This window comes from Dermacentor variabilis, chromosome 6 (assembly GCF_050947875.1).
Source record: "Dermacentor variabilis isolate Ectoservices chromosome 6, ASM5094787v1, whole genome shotgun sequence".
NCBI lineage: Eukaryota > Metazoa > Arthropoda > Arachnida > Ixodida > Ixodidae > Dermacentor > Dermacentor variabilis.
Window position 1 is genome coordinate 26,384,131 of NC_134573.1, and position 27,404 is coordinate 26,411,534.

At 46.4% G+C, this 27,404-nt stretch overlaps 1 protein-coding gene across 1 annotated transcript in view; it reads left to right on the forward strand.

Annotated features, from left to right (window-relative positions):
• Positions 1–27,404, forward strand: part of LOC142584695 (decapping and exoribonuclease protein-like) — a 380,948-nt gene that overhangs the window by 316,623 nt on the left and 36,921 nt on the right. Inside the window, exon 7 of the mRNA XM_075694890.1 lies at positions 16,598–16,686. Coding sequence (XP_075551005.1) covers positions 16,598–16,686 — 89 coding nt within the window. The remainder of the gene's footprint in view (positions 1–16,597; positions 16,687–27,404) is intronic.

A 27,404-nucleotide genomic window follows, 5' to 3' on the forward strand; every position in this document is an offset into this window, starting at 1 on the left:
ACTCAACGACGTATTTTGCAAGCGAAAGTCAACCTGCTACATAATAGAGCGCGCTCAGAAGAAAAGATCCTTGGACCATCGCCCATGCATTCTTGCACGCAAAAGGCCAGAATAGCCCTTCTATATAATAGACACTGCGATGTGTGAACGCTTGTGACAGTGCAGATTCCTCTACGACTGTCTGTGAATTTCTGACTACTATTTTTCTTTTCTCATGTTGTGTGTTCTTTCCATTTTGCCTTCCCCAAGTGTAGGGTAGCCAACCGGGCACGTCCTTACTGGTTAACCTCCGTACCTTTCCCTCTTTGTTTCTCTCCCAGTGAACTAAAGGCGTGGCACAGCATGCACGCTGGTTTGGAGCGTGTAGTTGACATAGCGTTGGAGTTCGTGTCGATCACAGCAAATCTAGATCGCCCGAGCATCTTTTGTCGCATGCAGGTTGTGTGGCCGCACAAAGCAGGTGTCGTGATTTCACCCAAACATCTCCTCCAATTGATATTGCTTCACCCTGTAGAAAAGAAGATGTGCTTTGATATCATAAACCACTAATTCTCTTTTTCCCTGTGCATACTGGAATTTCTTGCATATTTCAGTTGGACTTGAACTTTCACTTTGCAATTTTTCATATTTCTTGTTTAACTGCACTGTATATACAAGTGTCATGTATCTTATTTATTTCTGAAGTAAGTGTCGTTAAATAATATATATATATATATATATATATATATATATATATATATATTTAAAAGCCACTAGTGCCATGGCAGCTCGCTGGCTTTCCTATACCCTCCACCATCCTAGCAACCTGATTATCAGCTGCTCCCTTGTAGAGGGCCTTGTTAGAGGACCTTGTTATCTCACAGAGAGAGTCATGAGAGGAAAACCACTTCTTGGAGTAGAGGTGGCCAACGTAGGCTACTTCGGGTAAACCCACACAGAGGATCACGGAAGGCGAACCACTCCTTGGCGTAAAGGGGGTGAACGTAGGACAGAGGGGAGTAAGATTTGCACATTCCGCGCATATTCCCGTCGCACGCACCCGAATGGCAAGTCTTCTCGTATTGACGGGCGTTACCCTTTAGGCACGTCGTGCACCAGCCGTTCGGCATCTGTTCCGTTCATCGCCGCGTAAGGGGAACCGCAACAGTACGCAGAGCAGTCAGGCGACCTTCATTGGAAGAAGTGATGAACATGATACCTAGGTTCTTTATATAACTAGCAATAAAGTGAGAATAGCCTTGCAAGACATGTACTGGAGAAAAGCAGCAGGGGAAGATGGAATAACAGTAGATTTATTCAAAAATGGAGGGGATATGCTTGAAAAGCTTACGGCATTTTACATGCAATGTCTCAAGACTTCAAGCGCACCAGAGAACTGGAAGAATCTCAGCATTATACTAATCCATAAGAACGAAGACGTTAAAGAAGTACTTTATAAAATATTCACTAGGATAAGTTCGAATAGAATCAGGGCGACACTTGACCCCAAACAACCAAGAGAACAGGCTGGTTCTAGGAAACGTTATTCTACAATGGACCACACCCACGTCATCAGTCAGGCAATTGAGAAATCTGTTGAATACGATCGAGCTCTTTATACGATTTTCATAGAATATAAAAAGGCACTTGATGCAATAGAGATACCAGCAGCCATGGAGTCATGTCTAATCAAAGCGTACAGGACGCATACGTGAATACCTTGAGAAATAACTTGCTTCTCCTCAGCAAAATTAGATTATCTATCAAGAAAGGGGTCAGGCTAGGATACACAATATATCGTAAGTGGTATTCACTACATGCTTATAAGTATTCAAGCTATGAGACTGGGTAGGCTTTGGAGTGAAGATGAATCGTGAATATCTCAGGAATCTTCGGTTTGCAGATTGCATTGTCCAGTTCAGAAACTATGGAAATGAATTGCAACAAATTTTGGAGGCCCTTAACTGAGAAAGTGAAAGAGTGGGGTTTAAGATTACTATGCAGAAAATAAAGGTTAGCTTTAATAGCATGGCAAGGAAACAAGTATCATTATGGCCAGATTGCCTTTCGAGTCTGTACAGCAATAGGTTTATCTACGTCGATCACTCACAGCGGAGCCAGAACACGAGCAGGAAATTTACACAAAAATAAAAATGTTATAGAGTGCATATACGGCAGGCATTTCCAAATCCTGACTGGGAGCTCACCGACGTCATTGAAAAGGAAAGTGTACGATCAGCGCATTGTTCCGGTGCTAACATAAGGAGCAGAAACCTGAAGTCTAAAAAAGAAACTCGTGAACAAGGTAAGAACAGCGCAAAGAGCGATGGAACGAATAATGATAGGCGCAACGTTAAGAGACAGGAAGAGAGCGGCGTAGATCAGAGAGCAAACGGAAATACCTGATATTCTACCTGACATTAGGAGAAATAAATGGAGTTGGGCAGGCAATTTAGCTTGTAGGTTATATAAAGAGTGGGCCATCAGAGTTCCAGAATGGGTGCCATGAAAAGGGAAGCGCAGTCTAGGACGGTAGAAAAGTAGGTGTGGTGATGAAATCAGGAAATTTGCAGACGCAAGTTTGAATCAGCTAGCGCAAGACAGCGCTAATCGGCGATTGATGGGAGAGGCGTTCGTCGTGCAGTAGACATAAAAATAGGCTGATTACGATGATCACGGAAAGGCAAGGTATAGAAAGACGATGTATGGCTATTGTTACGAGGAGAAGATATATGTATTTACAATATATACAGTTACAAGATTGTAGCTCACTAGTGAGGGTTGTGTTCATAGGAGGTCAGGCCGCCATTGGAATATGAACCTGGCAACGTTTAATGCTAGAACGTTATCTAGTGAGGCGAGTCTAGCAGTGCTATTGGAGGAATTAGAGGGCAGTAAATGGGATATAATAGGGCTCAGTGAAGTTAGGAGGCCAAAAGAAGCATATACAGTGCTAAATAGCGGGCACATCCTCTGCTACCGGGGCTTAGCGGAGAGAAGAGAACTAGGAGTCGGATTCCTGGTTAATAAGAATATAGCTGGTAACATACAGGAATTCTATAGCATTAACGAGAGGGTGGCAGGTCTTGTTGTGAAACTTAATAAGAGGTACAAAATGAAGATTGTACAGGTCTACGCCCCTACATCTAGTCATGATGACCAGGAAGTCGAAAGCTTCTATGAAGACGTGGAATCGGCGATGGGCAGAGTGAAAACTAAATACACTATACTAATGGGCGACTTTAATGCCAAGGTAGGCAAGAAGCAGGCTGGAGACAAGGCAGTGGGTGAATATGGCATAGGCACTAGGAATAGCAGGGGAGAGTTTTTAGTAGAGTTTGCGGAACAGAATAATATGAGGATAATGAATACCTTCTTCCGCAAGCGGGATAGCCGAAAGTGGACGTGGAGCAGCCCGAACGGCGAGACTAGAAATTAAATAGATTTCATACTCTGCGCTAACCCTGGCATCATACAAGATGTGGACGTGCTCGGCAAGGTGCGCTGCAGTGACCACAGGATGGTAAGAACTCGAATTAGCCTAGACCTGAGGAGGGAACGGAAGAAACTGGTACATAAGAAGCCGATCAATGAGTTAGCGGTAAGAGGGAAAATAGAGGAATTCCAGATCAAGCTACAGAACAGGTATTCAGCTTTAACTCAGGAAGAGGACCTTAGTGTTGAAGCAATAAACGACAATCTTGTGGGCATCATTAAGGAGTGTGCAATGGAAGTCGTTGGTAACTCCGTTAGGCAGGATACCAGCAAACTATCGCAGGAGACGAAAGATCTGATCAAGAAACGCCAATGTATGAAAGCATCTAACCCTACAGCTAGAATAGAACTTGCAGAACTTTCGAAGTTAATCAACAAGCGTAAGACAGCTGACATAAGGAAGTTTAATATGGATAGAATTGAACATGCTCTCAGGAACGGAGGAAGCCTAAAAACAGTGAAGAAGAAACTAGGAATTGGCAAGAATCAGATGTATGCGTTAAGAGACAAAGCCGGCAATATCATTACTAATATGGATGAGATAGTTCAAGTGGCTGAGGAGTTCTATAGAGATTTATACAGTACCAGTGGCATCCACGACGATAATGGAAGAGAAAATAGTCTAGAGGAATTCGAAATCCCGAAGGTAACGCCGGAAGAAGTAAAGAAAGCCTTAGGAGATATGCAAAGGGAGAAGGCAGCTGGGGAGGATCAGGTAACAGCAGATTTGTTGAAGGATGGTGGACAGATTGTTCTAGAGAAACTGGCCACCCTGTATACGCAATGCCTGATGACCTCGAGCGTACCGGAATCTTGAAAGAACGCTAACATAATCCTAATGTATAAGAAAAGGGACGCCAAAGACTTGAAAAATTATAGACCGATCAGCTTACTGTCCGTTGCCTACAAAGTATTTACTAAGGTAATTGCAAATAGAATCAGGAACACCTTAGACTTCTGTCAACCAAAGGACCAGGCAGGATTCCGTAAAAGCTACTCAACAATAGACCATATTCACACTATCAATCAAGTGATAGAGAAATGTGCAGAATATAACCAACCCTTATATATAGCTTTCATTGATTACGAGAAAGCGTTTGATTCAGTCGAAACCTCAGCAGTCATGGAGGCATTACGCAATCAGGGTGTAGATGAGCCATATGTAAAAATACTGGAAGATATCTATAGCGGCTCCACAGCCACCGTAGTCCTCCATAAAGCAAGCAACAAAATCCCAATAAAGAAAGGCGTCAGGCAGGGAGATACGATATCTCCAATGCTATTCACAGCGTGTTTACAGGAGGTATTCACAGACCTGGATTGGGAAGAATTGGGGATAAAAGTTAATGGAGAATACCTTAGTAACTTGCGATTCGCTGATGATATTGCCTTGCTTAGTAACTCAGGGGACCAATTGCAATGCATGCTCACTGACCTGGAGAGGCAAAGCAGAAGAGTGGGTCTAAAAATTAATCTGCAGAAAGCTAAAGTAACGCTTAACAGTCTCGGGAGAGAACAGCAATTTACAATAGGCAGCGAGGCACTGGAAGTCGTAAGGGAATACATCTACTTAGGGCAGGTAGTGACGGCGGATCCGGATCATGAGACGGAAATAATCAGAAGAATAAGAATGGGCTGGGGTGCGTTTGGCAGGCATTCCCAAATCATGAACAGCAGGTTGCCATTATCCCTCAAGAGAAAAGTATATAATAGCTGTGTCTTACCAGTACTCACCTATGGGGCAGAAACCTGGAGGCTTACTAAAAGGGTTCTACTCAAATTGAGGACGACACAGCGAGCTATGGAAAGAAGAATGATAGGTGTAACGTTAAGGGATAAGAAAAGAGCAGATTGGGTGAGGGAACAAACGCGAGTTAATGACATCTTAGTTGAAATCAAGAAAAAAAAATGGGCATGGGCAGGACATGTAATGAGGAGGGAAGATAACCGATGGTCATTAAGGGTTACGGTCTGGATCTCAAGGGAAGGGAAGCGTAGCAGGGGGCGGCAGAAAGTTAGGTGGGCGGATGAGATTAAGAAGTTTGCAGGGACGGCATGGCCACAATTAGTACATGACCGGGGTTGTTGGAGAAGTATGGGAGAGGCCTTTGCCCTGCAGTGGGCGTAACCAGGCTGATGATGATGATGATGAGTGAGGGTAACACCATTTACCGATCGTCGAGACACTTCAACCTACTCTTGACTTCTCAACGTCCTTTCGTCCACCGCGGCACAAGCTCGTACGTGTCATTAACCCCCGGCGGCACAAGCATCGTCTCGATGCTTCCTAGGCTGTCGAATCAATGTGCGAGTTGTAGGGCTTTTGTCGCGAATCGGTGCACGATATAAGTTTTTGGTGGGTTAGAGGACTTCGAAGTCGCAGGTGATACCTCATATGTGAGTCAGGTGACTTGGCGAAGAACTCGGTATGACCCGACGTATCGCGGCAGTAGTTTTTCGCAAAGGCCGAAGCGACGGGAGGGTAACCAAAGCAGGACAAGTGACCCAGGGCTGAAATGAACGTCCCGGTGACGACTGTCGTAACAGTGCTTTTGGACAGTCTGCGAAGCCAGAAGACGGTCACGGGCAATGCGACGTGCTGTGGCCGCGCGAACGATGGCGTCGTGAGCACAGAACATAGTAGTGGTGGCATCGTAAGCGAGCAGTGACTCAAGAGGCAGGAGTGGGTCACGGCCACATAGCAGATAGAACGAAGAATAACCAGTAATATCGTGACACGACAAATTGTATGCAAACGTAACGAAGGGTAAGACGCGGTCCCAATCCCGGTGAACATCACACACGTACGTGGAGAGCCTGTCCGTGAGTGTACGGTTGAGACACTCGGTAAGTCCGTTTGTCTGTGGGTGGTAAGCCGTCGTGGACTTGTGGGAGGTGGAACAAGAGTGAAGAAGGTCGTCGACAACATTAGAAAGAAAACAGTGGCTTATATCAGTGATTAGCTGACTTGGGCACCAGGATGTAGGATTACTTCATGAAGGAGAAAATCAACCACATCAGTTGCGCAGCTCGTATGGTGGGCACGCGTTATGGCATAACGCGTGATATAGTCCGTCGCAACGGCCACTTACTTGTTGCCCGAGGATGAAGTTGGAAATGGACTAAGGAGGTCCAGGCCGACGCGGTAAAATGGCTCACTGGAGATATATATATATATAGGCTGAAGGTACCCAATGGGAGACAATAGGGGCTTCTTGCGGCGTTGTCAAAGTTCGCAAGCAGCGACGTAACTTCGAAGAGAGAGATAATATTTTACCCAGAGGTACAGTTCTGGCTAGCGGAAGAGCGGGAGCACATGTCTCTTCCTCTAGCACGGCTGTAGTGGCGCGTGGCTAACCTCACGTGACACACACGTAATGACACAAAGGCCGCGTTACAAGAACATTATATGACGATGACCACAGCAATAAAAATGCAGAGCCATTTCACTATGTGAAGATGAAATACAAGCGAAGCTATATTGCTCAATAGCTATATTAAGTTCTATATGGTGGTTTTGCTATATTGGTTGAGTAAAAGCACACACACATAATTGTGTTCAAACAACGAGGGGGCCGCTTGCCGTCGACGCGCCTCGCACTTGTGCTTGGCTTCGGTGGCACGTTCGACGTCAGCGGCGTTGGCCCGCAGCCGCCGTTCCTATTGCCGCCGCTGCTCTCGTGCTTGCCGTAGTTGGTCTACGGCTTCGTCGTCGCCTATGGATTCCGAACCATTGGCCATAACGCTGCTGGCTGTACGTTCGGATGCATAAGCTCTTTCGCGACGTTTGCATGCCCATTCTCACTTCTGAGTCGCCGCTCCTTGCGCTCCCGCTCTTCTTCCTGAGAACAAACGGCACGCGACCGAGCCACCGTGAGTCGAAAGGGCAGCTGATTAGAGCTATGGAGCGATCTCGACGTCACGGAATGCTCGACACACACACGAGTCGTCGGTGAATGTGGGTTTATTCTAGTAGGGACGCCTCAATCACGGCACGTACTAGACGGCACAAACGTAGGTGGCGTCTGACGCGGACGCCGGAGCAGAAAGTTCGAGTTTTGTGTCGACACATTGAGACGATTGGGGGGAAACTAGCCATTAACAGCTTCACTGTAAAAAATTACGAAGAACCAATCTTGGTTGCTATCCAAGAATGCGTTAGCGTCCCTTGGAGGTGGGTAATTGTAACAGGTGCTCTTCAACTATGTGATATGTCATAAATTTTACGTGACACTCCCCTTACCACCGTGGCAACCGATTCTCTGAGCAAGATGTACTCAAGGATCAGGGATAGCTTGTATGCGTGCACCTAGTGGACTGTGCTCGGCCTCAACTGATTGGCTGGAACAGTACGAGCGAGAATAAGGCAGGCGCCCCCAATAAGTCTCCTGCAACTCCAGTCACCGGTGGCCGAAAACAACAGCTGATTAGGTAGGCGCACTCTTACAGAATACGCCCTCCAGTTCATAAACCCCTGCAGCATCTGCGACCGGAAGCACAGCGTCCCACGACGACGTCTCCAATGCTGGCTGTCCCCCTACCACCATGCCACAATGCATGCAGTTCAAGGTGCCACGATACCACCGTGCGGTTTTCACAGCTTTGTTATCCTGGACATTTATTTATTTATTTAGTTATTTCAGATACCCTCATGGCCTACAGTGCATTATTGAGGGGAGTGGTACACACATTGCAATAAATTTGTACAAAAGGAGACAACGCATATATATAGAACATATATATACCGGAACAAATACATAATTCACAACCCGGAACATGAAGCGAGTTCAAAATTATACAATTTCCAAGGAACGTTAAATCACGCACAAAAAAAGTTGAAAATTGCAAAACGCCACCATTAGCACAAACACGAACAGAGCAAATCTGGGGGGAAAATACAGAAGGATGCGCATGATAACGAGAAAAATGGAAATGGAACCAAAGCTATGACAAGCAATAATGTGTTGATAATTTCTTCTTAAATTCATCAAAATCTTTCGAAAGTGCAATATCCCATGGTAGCTGGTTCCAGTCCAACGATGTTTTTGGAATGAAAGAATTCCTGCAGGATGTTGTACGGCACTGTGAAACACCAACTTTGCATGGATGATCTAAGCGGGATGAAACATATGTTGGCGGCGTGAGTAATATGTCTTTAAGGGTGGAATTCAAGTGGAAAATTTTAAAGAACAGACACAGGCGGGATATTTTTCTGCGCGTTGCGAGAGGGGTTAGTGACAATGTTTTTCATTTCTGTGACGCTGGACAAACGATCATAGTTACGAAGGATGAAACGGGCTGCTCTGTTCTGTACGGCTTCGAGGGCGTCGATAAGAGAGTTAGTGAAAGGGTCCCATACTGAGTTAGCATATTCTCATTTGGAGCGGACAAGCGATTTGTACAGAAGAAGTTTAACAGGTGTCGGGGCTAAGGAAAAGTTCCGTTTCAGATATCCAAGCATGCGGTTAGCGGACGCGATGATAGAAATGATATGTGCCTTCCAAGCTAGGTTTGACGTTATAATGACACCGAGGTATTTGTAAGATGTTACCGGTGTTAGCAGGGAAGAACAAATAGTGTAGGGAGCGGGGCACGGATTGACGCGACGCGAAAAACGCATTACTTTGCATTTAGTATCGTTAAGTGTCATCTTCCATTGTGAACACCAGTTAGATATAGTAGCTAAGTCTTCCTGGAGTAGTACGGTGTCATTAGTAATTTTTATTTCCCGGTAAACCACACAGTCATCTGCAAAAAGTCGCACTGTGGATGTTACGTTGTTAGGCAAGTCATTAATATATACCAGAAAGAGCAAGGGACCGATAACAGAACCTTGTGGGACGCCTGAGGTCACAGATACCGGTGATGAGTTAATGCCGTTAGCGTGTACGTACTGGAACCTGTTAGACAAAAAGCATTCAATCCATCGTAGTACATTTTGGTCGATGTTAAGTTTACTTAGCTTGTGAAGAAGCAGGCTGTGAGAGACTTTGTCGAATGCTTTGGAAAAGTCTAAATAGATGCAGTCAACCTCACTGCCACGATCAAGTATGAAGTTAATATCATGTGTAAAATTTATTAGCTGTGTTTCACAAGAAAAGTGTTTTCTAAAACCATGCTGCGCATGAGTATAAAAGGATGATGACGCAAGAAAGTTTGCTAGGGATGACAAGATGACATGTTCCATTACCTTGCAAGGAATGCTGGTTAGTGATACTGGCCGATAGTTGAGCGATAGGTGCTTGTCGCCTGATTTATGGAGTGGAACCACCTTAGCCAATTTCCAGTCGTCTGGAAGGTCACAAGTTTGAAGGGATTGCTCAAATATTTTCGATAGTATGATGGAAGAATATACTTTAGTGTTTTTTCAGGATTTTTAGTGCTGATATTATCGGGACCACATGAAGAGGATAACTTTAAACGATCTATGATACTTGCCTTCAAAGTCAAAACGAATGGGATCCATAGGAAATATGATAGCGGGAGTATAGTCTGGTGGTGATGCGCTAAAAGGGACAGAAAATGCATTAGCAAAAGTCTCGTTAAGTACATTAGCACTATCACTGTTAGGGATGGGATTTGATTGAGAATCCAGGAGAGAGATTGATGGCTGATCTGACCTATTAACAACGTTCCATAATTTTTTAGTATCAGTTAAAAGAAATGATGGCAGTGTGACATCAAAGAAATGTTGTTTAGCATCTTTTAACGATTTTTTATAAGTGCCAACTGCGGCTCTTAGAGCTGACCAATGCTCCGATCTTCCGGAAGACCTCGCCCTGACATATAATCGCCTTTTTTCTGTTCCCGAGGCGTTTTAAGGAACGAGTGAACCATGGGGATCTACGATTAGTCGTGATGATTTTTACGAGGGACGTGCAATTCGATTAATTCATGCAGTTTTTTTCTTTAAACATGCACCAGTTGTCTTTAACAGATCGTTCGGCAAATGTCAGGACGAAATCGTCGAGAAAAAAACCGGAGGCCATCATTAATTGAAGAAAAAATTTGCTTTAGCATAATTGTAAATGGTTTTCGTTTTTATTTGGCGTTTTATTCTACGGTAAATTCAACGTGATGTGCAGTAAACAATGATCACTTAAGCCTGGCAAGTATTTTTACCTCAAAAAAACAAAATCTGGGGTGCTCGTTAGCAAAAGGTCTAATACGTTAGAACTGGTAGCTGACGTCCTTGTCGGCTGGGTAACCATTTGTGTTAGCGAGAAGGAGCAGAGGGCTGAAAAACTTGCCGACTCGGAAGATCCGTCACCGTCCACTGCAGGGCTAGACCAGTTAATGTTCGGGAAGTTGAAATCACCAAAAATAAAAATAGGACGACCAGGAAACTTTGTTTGAATTATGTTCAGAATATCATGAAGGTCGTTAGAAAAGCCGACGGGCGTAGATGGTGCGCGGTAGCATGCACAAAATAATAGAGCTTTATGGTTAATTGTTACCTGTACACATTTGAACTCCAGTGTAGTATCAACACTAACTTCAAAGCATTCTAGATTGTCGGACACAGCGATTAATACACCACCGCCGCGACCAAAAGAACGGTCACAGCGAAATACACGGTAACATTTTTCCGTTGAAAATATTTCATTATTATGCACAGTTTCATTGAGCCAAGTTTCTGTTAGTACAATGATATCAGCTGCTGTAGTATCGGCCGTGCAAGATAAACTATCACGATTGCCAATGACACTGCGTATATTAGTAAAAAGAACTGAGACGTTATGTGGTGCCTGCGCAGGTCGGTGCTCATGTTCGTTGAGCTATCTAGGAGACAAAGGGCCAGAGTTAGTTACAACACGTTTTTCATCTTTTTCTTGAACGCTATCAGTTATAGGGCAGTAGGTATAGCATTTTGTCTTCAGAATAAGCTTGTTGAAACGAAGACTAAACGGTTCACCGGGCTCAGTTTGCTTCGCGAATTCAGCAAGCTTCTTCCGTGCATGCCTGGTGTCCGGAGCAAAATCTTCATTAATCGAGAAATCGGACTCTTTTAGCTTGCTTTTGGCGCCCATGACCTGTTCTTTAGTTTTGTAGTGCGTGAATTTCACAATTATAGGTCGCTTTTTCCCCGTTACGGCCTTACCGATCCTGTGCGCGCGTTCAATGTGCAGTTCGGCTAAGGTTAAGGACATGTTCTTTTGAACAATACCTCTTATTTTTCCTCGGATTCTGCCCATGTTTCATTGGGTCCCTCTGGAACATTATAAAACAATACTGTTTCTGCGAGACCTATCCTCAAGGTCATTTAAACGGATTTTTAGTATCTCATTTTGAGCTAGTGCTCTTTCAGCATTTTCGCTCACTGTGGTCATGTCCTCCCGAACTGCGTCGAGCAACTGCAATTTATTTTCAACAGCGTTAAGGCGGGCGGAGATTTCTGTACTGTTTTTACTCAGTTCCTTCTGATTTGCTGTAAGGCTTTGCAGGGAATCAATTATGCGCGCCTGTCCTTGTTCTATGTTGGCGGAACGGTCCCGAAGATCATGAAGCAGCGTTAAAACTGGACTGTCATCACCTGAAGCTTTCGCGGATTTATTAGAATTCGGCCCGGGATTCAGCTCGACATCCCCGGATAGCAACAGTTTTATCACGCAGAAACACTCATGCACATGGTTCCAAAGCAGCTGTGGGCATGGGAACACGACAAGGAACGCGTTATCTGAGCGTTTAGAAGATGTGTAACAAACCTGGAACAGGCAGAAGCGGAAGATATTTGTCAGCCGCATTGTAGCGTTGTTCCCATGCCCACTGAACTGCTGCGGACGGTGCCAGTAGTTTAAGTAGAGCGGGGGCGTTGATGTCGATGGTGATGCAGTAGACCATCCAGGGAGAGTCACAGGCACTGGCGCTGGCGTGGCAACACGTGGGTCGGCGGAGGATGCGTCACTTGGCGCTGGGTTTTCAGTGCGCAGCACGTGTGGCAAAGCGCCATCGCAGCACCGATAAGGCGCCGCAGCGGTGCTTGGGCTGGATGCTGTCACGAGCTGGAACAGGCAGAAGCGGAAGATATTTGTCAGCCGCATTGTAGCGTTGTTCCCATGCCCACTGAACTGCTGCGGACGGTGCCAGTAGTTTAAGTAGAGCGGGGGCGTTGATGCCGATGGTGATGCAGTAGACCATCCAGGGAGAGTCACAGGAACTGGCGCTGGCGTGGCAACTCGTGGGTCGGCGGAGGATGCGTCACTTGGCGCTGGGTTTTCAGTGCGCAGCACGTGTGGCAAAGCGCCATCGCAGCACCGATAAGGCGCCGCAGCGGTGCTTGGGCTGGATGCTGTCACGAGCTGGAACAGGCAGAAGCGGAAGATATTTGTCAGCCGCATTGTAGCGTTGTTCCCATGCCCACTGAACTGCTGCGGACGGTGCCAGTAGTTTAAGTAGAGCGGGGGCGTTGATGTCGATGATGATGCAGTAGACCATCCAGGGAGAGTCACAGGAACTGACGCTGGCGTGGCAACTCGTGGGTCTGCGGAGGATGCGTCACTTGGCGCTGGGTTTTCAGTGCGCAGCACGTGTGGCAAAGCGCCATCGCAGCACCGATAAGGCGCCGCAGCGGTGCTTGGGCTGGATGCTGTTACGAGCTGGAACAGGCAGAAGCGGAAGATATTTGTCAGCCGCATTGTAGCGTTGTTCCCATGCCCACTGAACTGCTGCGGACGGTGCCAGTAGTTTAAGTAGAGCGGGGGCGTTGATGTCGATGGTGATGCAGTAGACCATCCAGGGAGAGTCACAGGAACTGGCGCTGGCGTGGCAACTCGTGGGTCGGCGGAGGATGCGTCACTTGGCGCTGGGTTTTCAGTGCGCAGCCCGTGTGGCAAAGCGCCATCGCAGCACCGATAAGGCGCCGCAGCGGTGCTTGGGCTGGATGCTGTCACGAGCTGGAACAGGCAGAAGCGGAAGATATTTGTCAGCCGCATTGTAGCGTTGTTCCCATGCCCACCTTCGCGATTCCCATCGTTGTTCCCAGCGTTGTTCCCATGCCCATCTTCGCGATCCGTCCGCGAAAACGCCTAGACACTTACAATAACTCGTGGCTAGTTCCCAGAGAAAACTAACTGCTTTAATAAATTGGCCGTTTCATCCAAGGGGCGAGGCACTGACAGCGATGGAAGAGTTTAGCCTTGTACTAGAACTATGCGCACGGTGTTGCAACCTGTACGGGTGCGACATGTTGGCGCGACGCGGGGCGTTCTGCTGGCCAGAGTGTCCACGCTGGTGTGATGAGGTGAAAGTCAGCGCCCAGTGAAGTAAAGCCACCGAGCCGATTGAGCGGAGCGCGACCGCTTGGTCGTTTTTGCAGCCGAGCGCAACTGCGAAGACCCTCCCGCGTGCGCCGTTGAGAACGGGACAAAGCGACGGCGCCACTGACAACGTGATAACCCCTTGAGTGTCCGTATAATTGTTACTGGAATTTCGAGAAATCTGATGGTCAATCGACTGGTTGATCTGACAGAAATGCATTAGCGTTAAGCCTTTGCAAGCCTTAAGTAACCAAATGCCTGAAGAACACCACAAGGCTACTTAATGTCGCCTAGCGCGGGTCACTTCACGCGGTACTCAAAGACACGCGAATTCTCAAGACATGTCTGAACCTGTCAAACGACACAAGTAATCTGCCAAACCCGCCGCGGAGCCTAAGATCCCTAGTTAAACGAGACACTTTTAACGCGATAGCGTTAAAGAGCTCGTATTGCAGAAAAGCGGCTGTCGTCGGCGACGTTGGCCGTGAGCGAAAAATCCCGGAAGTAAATTCATACATAAAAACAACTTGCAAGATGGGCTGGGTGGGAATCGAGCCAGGGTCTCCCGAGTGTCAAACCGCGACGCTACCACTCAGCCATGAGTCCGATGGTTCAAAGCGGAACAAAAGCGCCCCTAGTAGATGCAGTGTTGCCTTAGAAACGTGCCGTAGAAAGTTATACTGCGGTGTATATCGGTAATTACGAGCATGTAAATTACAGAAGTCACAGTTAAACGAGTGGTGAAGTATGTTTCCGCTACATTTCTTCTGCGCTTGGCGCACACGCAGAGCCATCTTGCAGCAAACACTGAAGATCCCCTCCTCGCGATGTACAGCGCTGCCCCGACAGGTGGCGCGCCACTCGCCCGCTTCTCCCCTTCGTCTCGTTTCAGCACATTGGGGCCGTGCGGGGACCGGTGCGAGGATGCCCCAACACCCTTGCGTTTAATAAGTTTTCTCGCCCTCTCCCCTTCCATCTTCCAGCGAGCGTCACTCGAACCCTCGTGTTTAGGCGACGCGGCTCCTCTTTCCGCTCACAGCGCGATTCCTAGAAGCAGCGTCCGATGCGGACGCCTTTGACGTGATCGCTGCGCCGTAGCGCGTCTGGTGGAAAAGCGCCCCCTGCGATGTGTGCCATGCTGCTGGCGAGGAGACATGCGTCTTCGTGGTGCTCCCAAGCGAGATAGAGGACGATCCCATCGAGGCATCAGCCCGATGATCGCGTCCGCCTTCATGGCGCGTCGCGGCCCGGCTGTCCGTGCTGATCACAACGTTTGGCTCGCGTAGATCTTTTCTCCCTCCGAGACACCGAATTCTTTGGTTCGTTCCGCTTGCTCAGGCGCACGTTTCGTTGCCGCGCCGAACGCTGCGTGGCTCGGCGCTCACCGCGTGATTGGAGGGTGCAAAGTCCGATGCGGGGCGCCTCGTAAGTGATCGCTGCGCCACAGCGCATTGTCTCACACCCCTTGGCGGGTCGACGGGAACGCTATCGCGTTCCACTCTTGAAGGCGAAGCTTAAGCGTCCTCCAATGGTTTTTATCTAGGGACCTTACCAGGGGCATAGACAGAGCGCCACAGCGCTATTCCTTCCGCTCCCCTGGCGTTCAGCCAGCTGGGATGGCTGTGAACGCCGAATCAGGACGTCACGTAACACCTGTATTTCTCTTGGCTCCCAAGGTCTGACGACACACCAGCATCGATCTCCTGCACGCATATTTGCTCACCTCCTATTCCTAATTCGTTGCTACTCTCCACTTGATGACGTCACATACCTTATTCCCTCCTCTTCTACATTCTTTCCTTCTCTCTCGTGCCACGAGGTAACGGACGGATGCCACCGGGTTTATGAGCGTTCTAATGCAGTGCATTAAAAGCACGCGTTACTCCGGAATCGATCGCAACAGCAACCGTATATACCCAACCAACGACGAATGGATCACCGGATACTTCATGGTGGGAAAGGATAATAGCGACTCAAAAACGGTCACGTGGACCGCGCTGCTGACGCACCGTCGCTGACTCTGACGGCTGGATGAAAGCATGCCGCCACCTTCCAAATTACAAAAGCCTTACAGGCGCCTATATAGTGTTCCTGTACATGACGGGGACACTACACACACATCTCATGTCTCGCATTTCTGGGCATGTGTATCTCCAGCCTGTACTTGCATATTTGAACAACATAATGTTGTGTACGGTTTTTTCTGGCCATAGTCAAAAACCGCTCGAAAATTCAAATCTTTGTCAGATCCCACGGTCCGTAAACTTTCTCGGTTGACTGAACGTCCAAAATCGGTAAGATTGTCGCGAGTTAAGCTGTAATGGAGCCTGTATATGTCGGCATCCTGCACGAGTATCTTTGACATATCAAATTACTTCTGTTTCCAGTGCTGCATGCATGCATCCCTATAGTAGTAGAGACAGATACGTACAAATCTCTCTAATGTGGCGATCGTTCTCTGCGCATCTGCGTTCTCTGAGTTGGACCGGCCAGTGTGGCGAAATGTTATCTGCGATATCTAGTGCCAAGTGAAGCTTAACTATTTTCACAGGTCTGTCTCACCCTCTCACTTTTTGCAGCAGAGCACTGATCAACTCCTTAGCTATGCAAACACCTTGCATTGGTATAAGTGAAAAATTGTTGTTCTTGCTGTTTTGTAATAACTGGCAGATCGCCTGTTTAGCAACAGCGGATTAAGCCATAATAACTAAAAGGTCATATACGGAAACTCGAGGGCACGACGAGCACCAGTTTTGCACGCTAATACACTTTTTAAAAGGCACCATCCCATCGGCAAGCCTAATTGTTCAGAACACGTGGCCTGAAATGTGTTTGTCTCTAAGGTATTCTTTCCTTGTGTATTTCAGGAACACCTTTGGTTCCGCGCTGAAGGCCTCAACTTTTGCGACAGGTTTCTCTCCTTCGTCAAATCAAACCTGAAACATGATGAGCCCAAGTGAGTACTCGTCATGATCACGCGCGAAGCATCTCGTGTTTGGACTTAGTGAGTTTGAATTATGCAAGGCAAGATGCTAAACCAAAAAGAAATTGCTGCGCTGTTAATAAACAATTGAAAACTGCTCATCAACTCACGGCGATTGAGAAAGCTCGAACCGAAAACGGGTTGTCAAGGCAAACAACAGTAGATATGCCAAAACGAAATATTCAACCATTTGGTTCGGTAGTACGACGAGGCACACCGAGTGTCAAGGCAAGAAGTGGGAAATGAGGTTGACACTGTCAGTATTTTTTTTCTGTTTAGTTTTTTGATGCCGCGACGACAGCTCCCGGCGCTATGAAGTTGCATGCGCAGAGTAGTTATTCTCGCACAAATCTCAGTACCATCTCCTACAGCCTACACCATGCGAAGAACACCATTACGGGGATGCAACCGGTATCCGGTACATATATACTGGTATAAGTATTGTGGCACGAAAAAAAAATCTCAAACAAAAAGCACCCATCGGCAGGACCAGTGCCCGTCCCGTTATTCTTTGTCCCCGTCTTTGTTTTTTTCGCTCTGTAATATTTTATGATTACGTCTGATCAACTAACTCAAGCAAAAGCATTCATACACTATATTGAGAGCCCCAGCTAAGGTCAGCCAAGATGCTCAAAGAAGCAAAATGCTAGGGAAATTCTGAGAATTGTCTACTAATGCGTAAGCCTTCTTTCGAACGGTTGCTACTTTGCTGTTGCTTGCTTGTCTTGTCTTGTGTCCCAACCAGTGGCGCGTACCCACTATAGGGGATTGGCCAAGAAGCAGGCGGTTTTCCGTAAGGTTAGAACTATAGAGAAACTAGCTTTGAATAGTGAAGCATGGGACAATAGAACTGTAATTTAGACTTGCAATGAAAGTATTGTTAAGAATTTTGATAAAATAATTTAACGTAAAGGAATTAAATAATAGAAACTATGGATAATTGTTAAAAATCATCAAGGTACTCTATTTGTCTCTCCAATAAAATTGTAAACTGCAAGAAAAGCATCCCTGTGGCTAGATCCCAGTGAAGTCGCCCCAAAAGAAAGAATGCTTGGCGAGGTTTGGGATAGGCCAAGTTTGGTAAATGAGTATTCTAATATTTTTCTTTGTCTTAGAAAGCGGCGGCATGAGAGAAAATAATGTTCGATAGCTTCAGGTGCACTGGAAAAAGAACATAAAGGGGACATAGCGAGACCAGACCTGTCTAAGTAAAAATTTAGAGGAGGTATACGACATCTCAATTTTGTAAAAGATACTTCCAATTGCCTTGAAGGACACCAATTAATATTTCATGGGAAGCCAAGATGGGGGAATTCAGAACACGGTGTTAGCATGGATATTGCAGAATTGTGATATAGCGAAATTTTTTTACCTAGCCGCGGTGACATAAGCTGATGTCGGCAAAACAGATATGATAGGGCCGTTCAGGGGTTCTCGTGCGAGTGAATCAGCCATTTCATTCAAGTGCAACACATGATGTCCCGGTACCCAAAGCAAACATTCTTTTCGTAAGTACGGAGGTACCATCAAACGAAATGTTCTTTGAATTGTTGAATTCAAAGATGCAGTTAGGGCTGTGCATACAGATAGCGAGTCGGTCACGATAACAGCTAATGGGTCTTTTTGGAGGAGTTTTCGTAATGCTAATATAATCGCTAATAATTCTGCCTGAAATATAGGTGTGAAGTCGGGAAGGCGAAGGGAGTAGCTTATTCAGGTAGCTTATGCATGTCTACCCATCGCTACGATACATCTACTATTAGACTGCTATAACCATTAAATGTATTAACTTGATCAATTCTGCATTTATTTTGCCGATATACCATATGAGCTGAGCCCAAACGCCGTCATCACCGTTCTTTTTTCCAAACCACAGCTTTATATTTTCCTTTTCTTATTTACCTTTCTTGTTACGAACTTGACGGGGTGAAGGCAACATCACCAGCTTTTTTTTATTTTCTCCCAACCCTACGAATCATCTACTATTGCACTATTATTAAGACTACGAGTATTAGCTTCTTATTTTCCTTTTTTGTTACGACCTTGACGGGGTGAAGGCAACTTCCGCAATTTCTTGTTTTCTCCCAACCCTACGAATCATCTACTATTGCACTATTATTAGGACTACATGTATTAACTTCTTTATTTCCATTTTTTTTCAACACATTGACACGGCGACGAAGACGTCACCAGTTTTTATTTTTTTCCTAACGCTAGGAATAATCTACTAGTGTACTATTATTACGAGTACATGTATTACATTTTTTTATTTTCCTTTCTGTTACGACTTTAACGTGGCACCTTCACCAGTTCTGACTCTTTCCTAACGCTACGAATCATCTACTATTGCACTATTAGTACATGTATTACCTCTTTTATTTCCCTTTTTTGTTACTACCTTGACGCTACGACGGCTACGTCACCAGCTTCTTTTCTTTTTCCTAATGCTACGAATCATCTACCATTGTAGTATTACTACGAGTACATGTATTAACTTCTTTATTTTTCTGTTCTTGCGACCTTGACGCGGAGACGGCGGCGTCACCAGTTTTTCTTTTTTCCTAATGCTAGCAATCATCAAATATTGCACTATTATTACGAGTGCATCCACTAAATTCTTTATTTTCCTTTATTGTTACGACCTTGACGTGGTGAAGGCGTCGTCACCAGTTTTTATTTTTCCTTATGCTATGTATCATCTACCATTGCGATTGCAATATTATTACGAGTACATGTATTAACTTTTTTATTTTTATTTTTGTTGCGACCTTGACGCGGCGACGGCGACGTCACCAGTTTTTATTTTTTTCCTAACGCTAAGAATCATCTACTATTGCACTATTATTAGGAGTACGTGTATTAACTTCATTATTTTCCTTTTTCGTTACGACATTGACGCGGCTACGACGCCGTCACGAGAGAGAGAGAGAGAGAGAGTGAACTTTCATGAGCACCAGCAGTTTAGTCGGCAGGTCCTAAGCCTCCCACGATGGGACGTCGAGGTCTTGTCTCTTCGCCGCTTCGTAGGCCTGCTGGGTCGCCCAGAGTTGGTCGTCGAGATGGGAGCTGCGCAAGGCGGCGTGCCGTCTTGACGAGAGGGTCATGGGATCTAGGTCTGGGTATTGATGTTTGCACTCTCATAGCGTGTGTGGGAGTGTTGCTGATTGAGTTTTACAGGCCTTGCACGTCTCGCTCGGGTAGATGTCGGGGTATATGGTGTGATAGCGTGTGAGGGAGGGGTATGTATTGGTCTGTAACAGGCGAAGGGTGGTTGCCTGTGCCCTGTTTAACTTGCGGTGAGGGGTGGGGAAGGTTCTTCTTGCGAGGTAAAATGACTTCACAAAGTCGTTGTATCTTGTAAGGCGGTCGCGTCCAGCAGGTGCACCTGCACCGTCTCCGGCACGGTCGACTAGTCCTCGTACTACGGAGTGTGTAACCTCGTTGAGGTTGGTGAGGTGCGGGTGGACGACACCGGCGTGTGCTGGGATCCAGACGAGGGTGATTTGATTTTCATACGAATGTGGGGCTTGTTGTAAGATACGGAGTGACTGCTGAGAAATACGACGCTTGATGTAGTTGTTGATTGCTGCGCAAGAATCGCTCAGTATGGTGTGACAGGTTGGGTCAAGTGTGACCAGGGCGATGGCCACTTCCTCGGCCGTCTCGGCATTTTGGGTAACGATCCTGGCAGCATGTCGGAGCAAGCCACCTGCTGTGGTAACCGCCGCAAAGCGCCGTCCACCTCAGCTGCGTTACTGCGGTACTCAGCTGCGTCGATGAAGGTGACGCCCGCGCCGTTGGTATAAGCTATGATGAGGGAAGTAGCTCGTGCCTTGCTGCGTTCTTTGTTGGGGTCTGGGTGCATGTTTTTGGGAATAGGGTCGGCGTGTATCCATTGCTGAATGTCGCGTGGTATGGGGTGTTTGTCTCCATGTTGACGGTGGTAGGTGATATCAAGCTTGGTTAGAATGCTGCGGCCCATTTCCGTGAGGGTAAGCCGCTCTAGTTGAGAGCGACGTTGAGCTTTGATTAACTCATCTAGCGTGTTTTGGATACCTAATTGTACTAGAAGTTTCGTGCTGGTGTGGTTGGGTGGTCCTAAGGCCTGCTTATAGGCTCCTCTGATGACGATGTCCAGTTTAGTCTTTTCACCTTTGTACCAGTTGAGAAAGGGCGCAACGTAAGTAATGTGACAGATGATAAAAGATTGGACAAGGCGGATGAGGCTTTCTTCCTTCATACCCCCTCGTCGGTTGGTCACTCGTTTCAGCAGTCTGGATGTATTAGCGGTCTGTCGAAGGATCTTGGAGATAGCCGTAGAGTTAGCTCCATTGGATTCTATAGTAATTCCAAGAATGCGGATGCTAGGGACCATGGGTATGGGTCTGCCATCCCTCAGGCGGAGCTCGATTTCCTCGTATTGGCGTTTATTCGTGGAGCCCCATGGGGGGCGTCCACGGAGTGTGGGGCGGTATAGGAGAAGCTCCGACTTTCGGGGCAACAGCGGAGTCCCGTGCCTTCAAGGTAAGTTTCTACGACGTCAATGGCGTCTTGTAGGGCAGTTTCGATTTGGCTGTCACTGCCCTTTGCAGCCCAGATTGTAATGTCGCCGGCGTATATGGTGTGTTCAATGCCGTCGAGTTTTTGTAGTTCTTGTGCTAATCCGTGCATAACCAGACTAAACAGTATTGGGGAAATGACAGAGCCTTGCGGTGTACCCGTGCTGTCGAGGGAGAGTTCCTCCGATCGAATGTCTCCAACCGACAGGAAGGCCTTCCAATTGGATAGAAAGTCTCTTACGTAGTTGTAAGTGCGTTCTCCAAGGTTGAACAAGGAGATGCATTCGAGGATGGTGGAGTGCCTTATGTCATCGAAGGCGCGCTCGAGGTCGAGGCCCAAGATCGCCTTCGTGTGACGGGATTCGCCATCTAGGATTTGATGCTGAAGTTGGAGCATAGCGTCATGGGTGGAAAGATGCTGTCTAAAGCCAATTATCGAGTGGGGTAAACAGATGTGTCTTCGAGGTGAGTGTTTACACGGGTTAGGAACGCGTGCTCCATGAACTTGCCTACACATGAAGTTAGCGATATGGGCCGGAGATTGGCGAGGCTAGATGGCTTACCGGGCTTCGGGATGAGAATTACTTCCGCCGTTTTCCATGTCAGAGGAATGGATCCTTGGCGCCAACTGTTGGTGATGTATTCGATGAGTTGTTGCACCGAGTGGTCATCTAGATTTCTTAGTGTTTTATTCGTAACACCATCTGCGCCTGGCGTCGAACGGCTGTTCAGCTTGTGCAGGGCAGCATGAATCTCTGCCACGCTTGAAATCTTCATCAAGGGCAGGGTTGGAGGTCCCTGTGTATGTCCCGTGAGGCTGAGTGGGCCCAGATGGGATGTACTTTTGACATAAGCTATTCTTAACGTGGTCCTGGCCATGCGTCTTGCTTTCTGTGAATAAAAGTTTGGCGAGGCGATCTTGTTGCTATGAGCGGGTGGTGGTGCTATCAATCAAATGATTGAGGATTTTGCACGAGCAGGGATGGTGGAGTTGCTCGTATAGAGCGTGACAGAGCTATGTACATTGCTGTTGACTTAGAACGCGGCAGTGTGCTTCAATTTCCTTGTTGAGAAGTGCGACTTTCCGTCTGAGTCTGCTATTGAGCCGTTGTCCCTTTCATCTAGAGAGGATGAATGATTTGGCCTCGATAAGGTGGGCGAGTCTCCTGTGCATGCGCTCTCCGTGCGCTCAGTCTGGGCATTTGTTGTGATAATGCGGGTGGCCGATTTACTATCAGACAGTATATCGCATGACCATGATTCTATGTCGGTAATGGGAGTGTCCGTCGTTGCAGTTACACGGCGTTTACGGAACGCATCCCAGTCCGTCCAAGTAAAGTCCCTTGTTCTTCTCATAACGGCTGTTAGGTGTGGGAGAGTAATTTCGATGATAGAGTGATCACTCCCGAGGTCGTATTGAATTTTGCGCCAATGGAAGTTGTCTGCGTTTTTGATGAAATTGAGGTCTGGTGTCGTGTCTTGTTCAGTAGAAGTGCCGAGGTGAGTGGGGAAAGCTGGGCCAGTAATGAGTGTAAGCCCGAGATCATGGGAATCTTGCCATAAGTTACAACCTGCAGCAGACCTGTGTCTGTAACCCCATCCTGTGTGCGGGAGATTGAAGTCACCTCCGATGATAAGGGGGCTGCCCCCTGCGATGTTAAGGGCCTTTTTGAAGAGGGTTAGAAATCGGCTATGGCATTCAGATAGAGTATTATAGATATTGAGGATAAATAGAATCAAATAGAATCAGGAACACCTTAGACTTCTGTCAAGCAAAGGACCAGGCAGAATTCCGTAAAGGCTACTCAACAATAGATCATATTCACACTATCAGTCAGGTGATAGAGAAATGTGCGGAATATAACCAACCCTTATATATAGCTTTCATTGATTACGAGAAAGCGTTTGATTCAGTCGAAACCTCAGCAGTCATGGAGGCATTACGGAATCAGGGTGTAGATGAGCCATATGTAAACATACTGGAAGATATCTATAGCGGCTCCACAGCCACCGTAGTCCTCCACAAAGAAAGCAACAAAATCCCAATAAAGAAAGGCGTCAGACAGGGAGATACGATCTCTCCAATGCTATTCACAGCGTGTTTACAGGAGGTATTCAAAGACCTGGATTGGGAAGAATTGGGGATAAAAGTTAATGGAGAATACATTAGTAACTTGCGATTCGCTGATGATATTGCCTTGCTTAGTAACTCAGGGGACCAATTGCAATGCATGCTCACTGACCTGGAGAGGCAAAGCAGAAGAGTGGGTATAAAAATTAATATGGAGAAAACTAAAGTAATGCTTAACAGTCTCGGAAGAGAACAGCAATTTACAATAGGCAGCGATGCACTGGAAGTCGTAAGGGAATATATCTACTTAGGGCAGGTAGCGATGGCGGATCTGGATCATGAGAAGGAAATAATCAGAAGAATAAGAATGGTCTGGGGTGCGTTTGGCAAGCATTCTCAGATCATGAACAGCAGGTTGCCATTATCCCTCAAGAGAAAAGTATATGATAGCTGTGTCTTACCAGTACTCACCTACGGGGCAGAAACCTGGAGGCTTACGAAAAGGGTTCTACTCAAATTGAGGACTACGCAACGAGCTATGGAAAGAAGAATGATGGGTGTAACGTTAAGGGATAAGAAACGAGCAGATTAGGCGAGGGAGCAAACGCGAGTTAATGACATCTTAGTTGAAATAAAGAAAAAGAAATGGGCAGGGGCAGGACATGTAATGAGGAGGGAAGATAACCGATGGTCATTGAGGGTTACGGACTGCATTCCAAGGGAAGGGAAGCGTAGCAGGGGCGGCAGAAAGTTAGGTGGGCGGATGAGATTAAGAAGTTTGCAGGCATGGCATGGCCACAATTAGTACATGACCGGGGTTGTTGGAGAAGTATGGGAGAGGCCTTTGCCCGGCAGTGGGCGTAACCAGGCTGATGATGATGATGATGATGATGAGGATAAATATTCCTTCCTTTCGTTTTCTGTACGGGATGAGCTCAATGAAGAGGTGTTCGATGCGCCGATCGTGGAGATCGTGTTCGATTGCAGTAATTCTTTTTCAAACGAGTGTGGAGACTCCGTGTGGAGCGTTGTTCGCTGTGAAAGGTTGATGTCCTGGAAGGTTGACCGGAGTGTCGGGCGTTTCCTGGGGAAAGATGACGTCGGGTTGACATGAAGTAGTACGGAGGTGTTGACGGAGAACGGGTTGTTTATGGAGGTAGCCTCGGCAGTTACACTGCCAGAATGTTGTGTCAGTGTTAGTGGGGGCCATGATGAAGGACAGCGGATGCCACAGGTGGCAGGGTGGCGACGACGGTTCCTATGGTGTCCATGACTACGGCTTGAGCGGTGGAAGAAGTTTGTGTGAAAAGGGTTTTAATATTAGTTTCCATGGCGTTGACTCTCTGCATAAGGGCGATTAGAGAATTCTGTAATGTTTCCACCGTGCTTTGGAGTGTTACGAGCCTATCCTTGACTTCGGAGCGTACTTGGCGCTGAGCTCCTTGTTGGAGGGCTCGCTTTTTTGGGGCTGCTCTTGAGAGTTCTTCGGTTTGGCTGCTCGTAGCGGGTTGTGGGGTGTTGAGTGTGGGTTGGGTTTTGGGTTGTTTGAGGCTGTGAACCTCCTGGGTAAGCTTTTGGATTAAATCACGCCTAACTGCGTTTTCTTTCTTAAGGTGTTCGATATCTGTGTTCTCTGCGTTGGGTTTAAGCAGTGGGGGGGATTCTACGTGACCCTCTCGCCAGACGCCCGTCAGGGCCTCTGCGAAGCTCACCGTTTCTGAGGTATATCTGGCTCCTGGAGTCGACGTGGATCTTGATCTGGAACGGCCCAACTTCGGTCTGGAGCGGGACAGGGACCGGTGCTTGGTCTCGATGGACGGGAAATCTTCTGATTGAAGGCCTGAATGCTGTGCTACTCGGCGTTCTCCGAGGCGTCTTCGTATAACGTACGGCGTTTTGTTATTGGAAGCACAAGCTTTATCCGCTGTGGGGTGGGGTCCACCACACAACGGGCACTTGTGTGTACACTGGTGATATTGATCTTGATCGCCGTCACCAGTTTTTATTTTTTTCTAGTGCTATGAATTATCTACCATTGCACTTTTATAACGCGTACACGCTTTAACTTTTTTATTTTCCTTTTTTGTTACGACCTTGATGCAGTGATGGCGACGTCACCAGTTTTTATTTTTTCCTAACGCTACGAATAATCTAATATTACACTATTAGTATGAGTACATGTATTAACTTTATTTTCCTTTTTTGTTACGACCTTCATGGTGGTGGTAAACATTTATTACTTGAGCCTTTTTACAACATTGCTTGTGAGGGGGCCCAGGTGCGATTAGGGTGTCCGGGAGTGTGTGGCCCTCGGCGACCCTCAGAGCCCAGTCCACCAGCCGTATTTGGTCGGCTGGGTTCTCCCGCTGTCTCCCAACCCTCGTCGTCGGTAAGTTGCCACTCAGAGGGTGGCTGGAGCTCAGGGCATAAGAACATCATGTGATGGAAGTTGGCTCTAGGTGCGCAGCAGAGCGTACATTCCTGTCGATATAGGCCTGGATGAACCAGGGCGAGAAAAGCTGGAGAAAGGAAAGTTTGTGCCTGAAGCTGGCGCCAGGTACTTTGTTGGAATTTTGTTAAGGATTTATCTGGGGGAGGATATCTTGACGCGGCGACGTCGCCGTCACCAGTCTTTATTTTTTTCCTAATGCTACGAATCATCTACTATTGCACTACTATTACGAGTACATGTATTTACTTCTTTATTTTCCTTTCTTGTTACGACCTTGACACGGCGACGGAGCGTTCAGCAGTCTTTATTTTTTCCTAACGCTAAGAATCATCTGCTATTGCACTATTATTACGAGTACATGTATCAACTTCTTTAATTTCGTTTTTTGTAACGACCAGGACGCGGCGCCATCACCAGTTTTTTTTTATTTTCTCCTAATCCTACAATTAATCTACTATTGTACTATTATTACGAGTACATGTATTAACTTCTTTATTTTCCTTTTTTGTTACGACATTGAGGCGGCGCCGGCGCCGTCACCAGTTTTTATTTTTCTTAACCCTACAATTATTCTGCTACTGCACTGTTATTACCAGTACCTGTATTAACTTCTTTCTTTGTCTTTTCTGACACGACCTTGAAGCGGCGACGGCGCCGTCACCAGCTTTTTATTTTTTCTAGCGCTACGAAATATCTACTATTGCACTAATATTAGAGTACATGCACTACCTTATTTATTTTTCCTTTTCTGCTACGAGCTTGACGCAGCCACACTGACGTCACCAGTTTGTATTTTTTAACGCTACGAATCATGTACTGTTGCACTATTATTGCTAGTACATGTATGAACTTTATAGTCTTTTCTTTGTTACGACCTTGACGTGACGACGGCTACGTCACAAGTATTTAATTTTTCCTAACGCTAGGAATCATATACCATTGCACTTTTATTACGAGTACATGTATTTACTTCTTTATATTCCTTTCTTGTTACGACCTTGACGCGACGATGGCTACGTCACCAGTTTTTATTTTTTAGGAACGCCACGAATCATCTGCTATTATTACGAGTACATATATTATTTTTTTATTTTCATTTTGTGTTACCTCTACGCGGCGATGGTGACATCACCAGTATTTATTTTTCTAATGCTGTGAATAAACTGCTATTGCACTATTATTACGAGTAAATGCATTTACTTTATTTTCCTTTGTTGTTACGGCCTTGAAGCGGCGACGCAGCCGTCACCAGTTCTTATTTTTTCCGAACGCTACGAATCATCTACCATTCCACTATTGTTACGAGTACATGTGTAAACCTTTTATTTTCCTCTTTTGTTATGACCTTGACGCGGCGACGTCACCAGTTTATCAGTCTTTCCTAACGCTTCGAATCATCTACCATTGCACTTTTATTATGAGTACATGTATTTACTTTATTTTCCTTTCTTCTTACGACCTTGACGCGGCGACGGAGCCTTCACCAGTTCTTATTTTTTTACGAACGCTACGAATAATCCACTATGCACTACTATTCCGAGTACGAGTATTCACTTCTTGATTTTCCTTTTTTGATACGACTTTGACGCGGCGCCGTAATCAGTCTTTA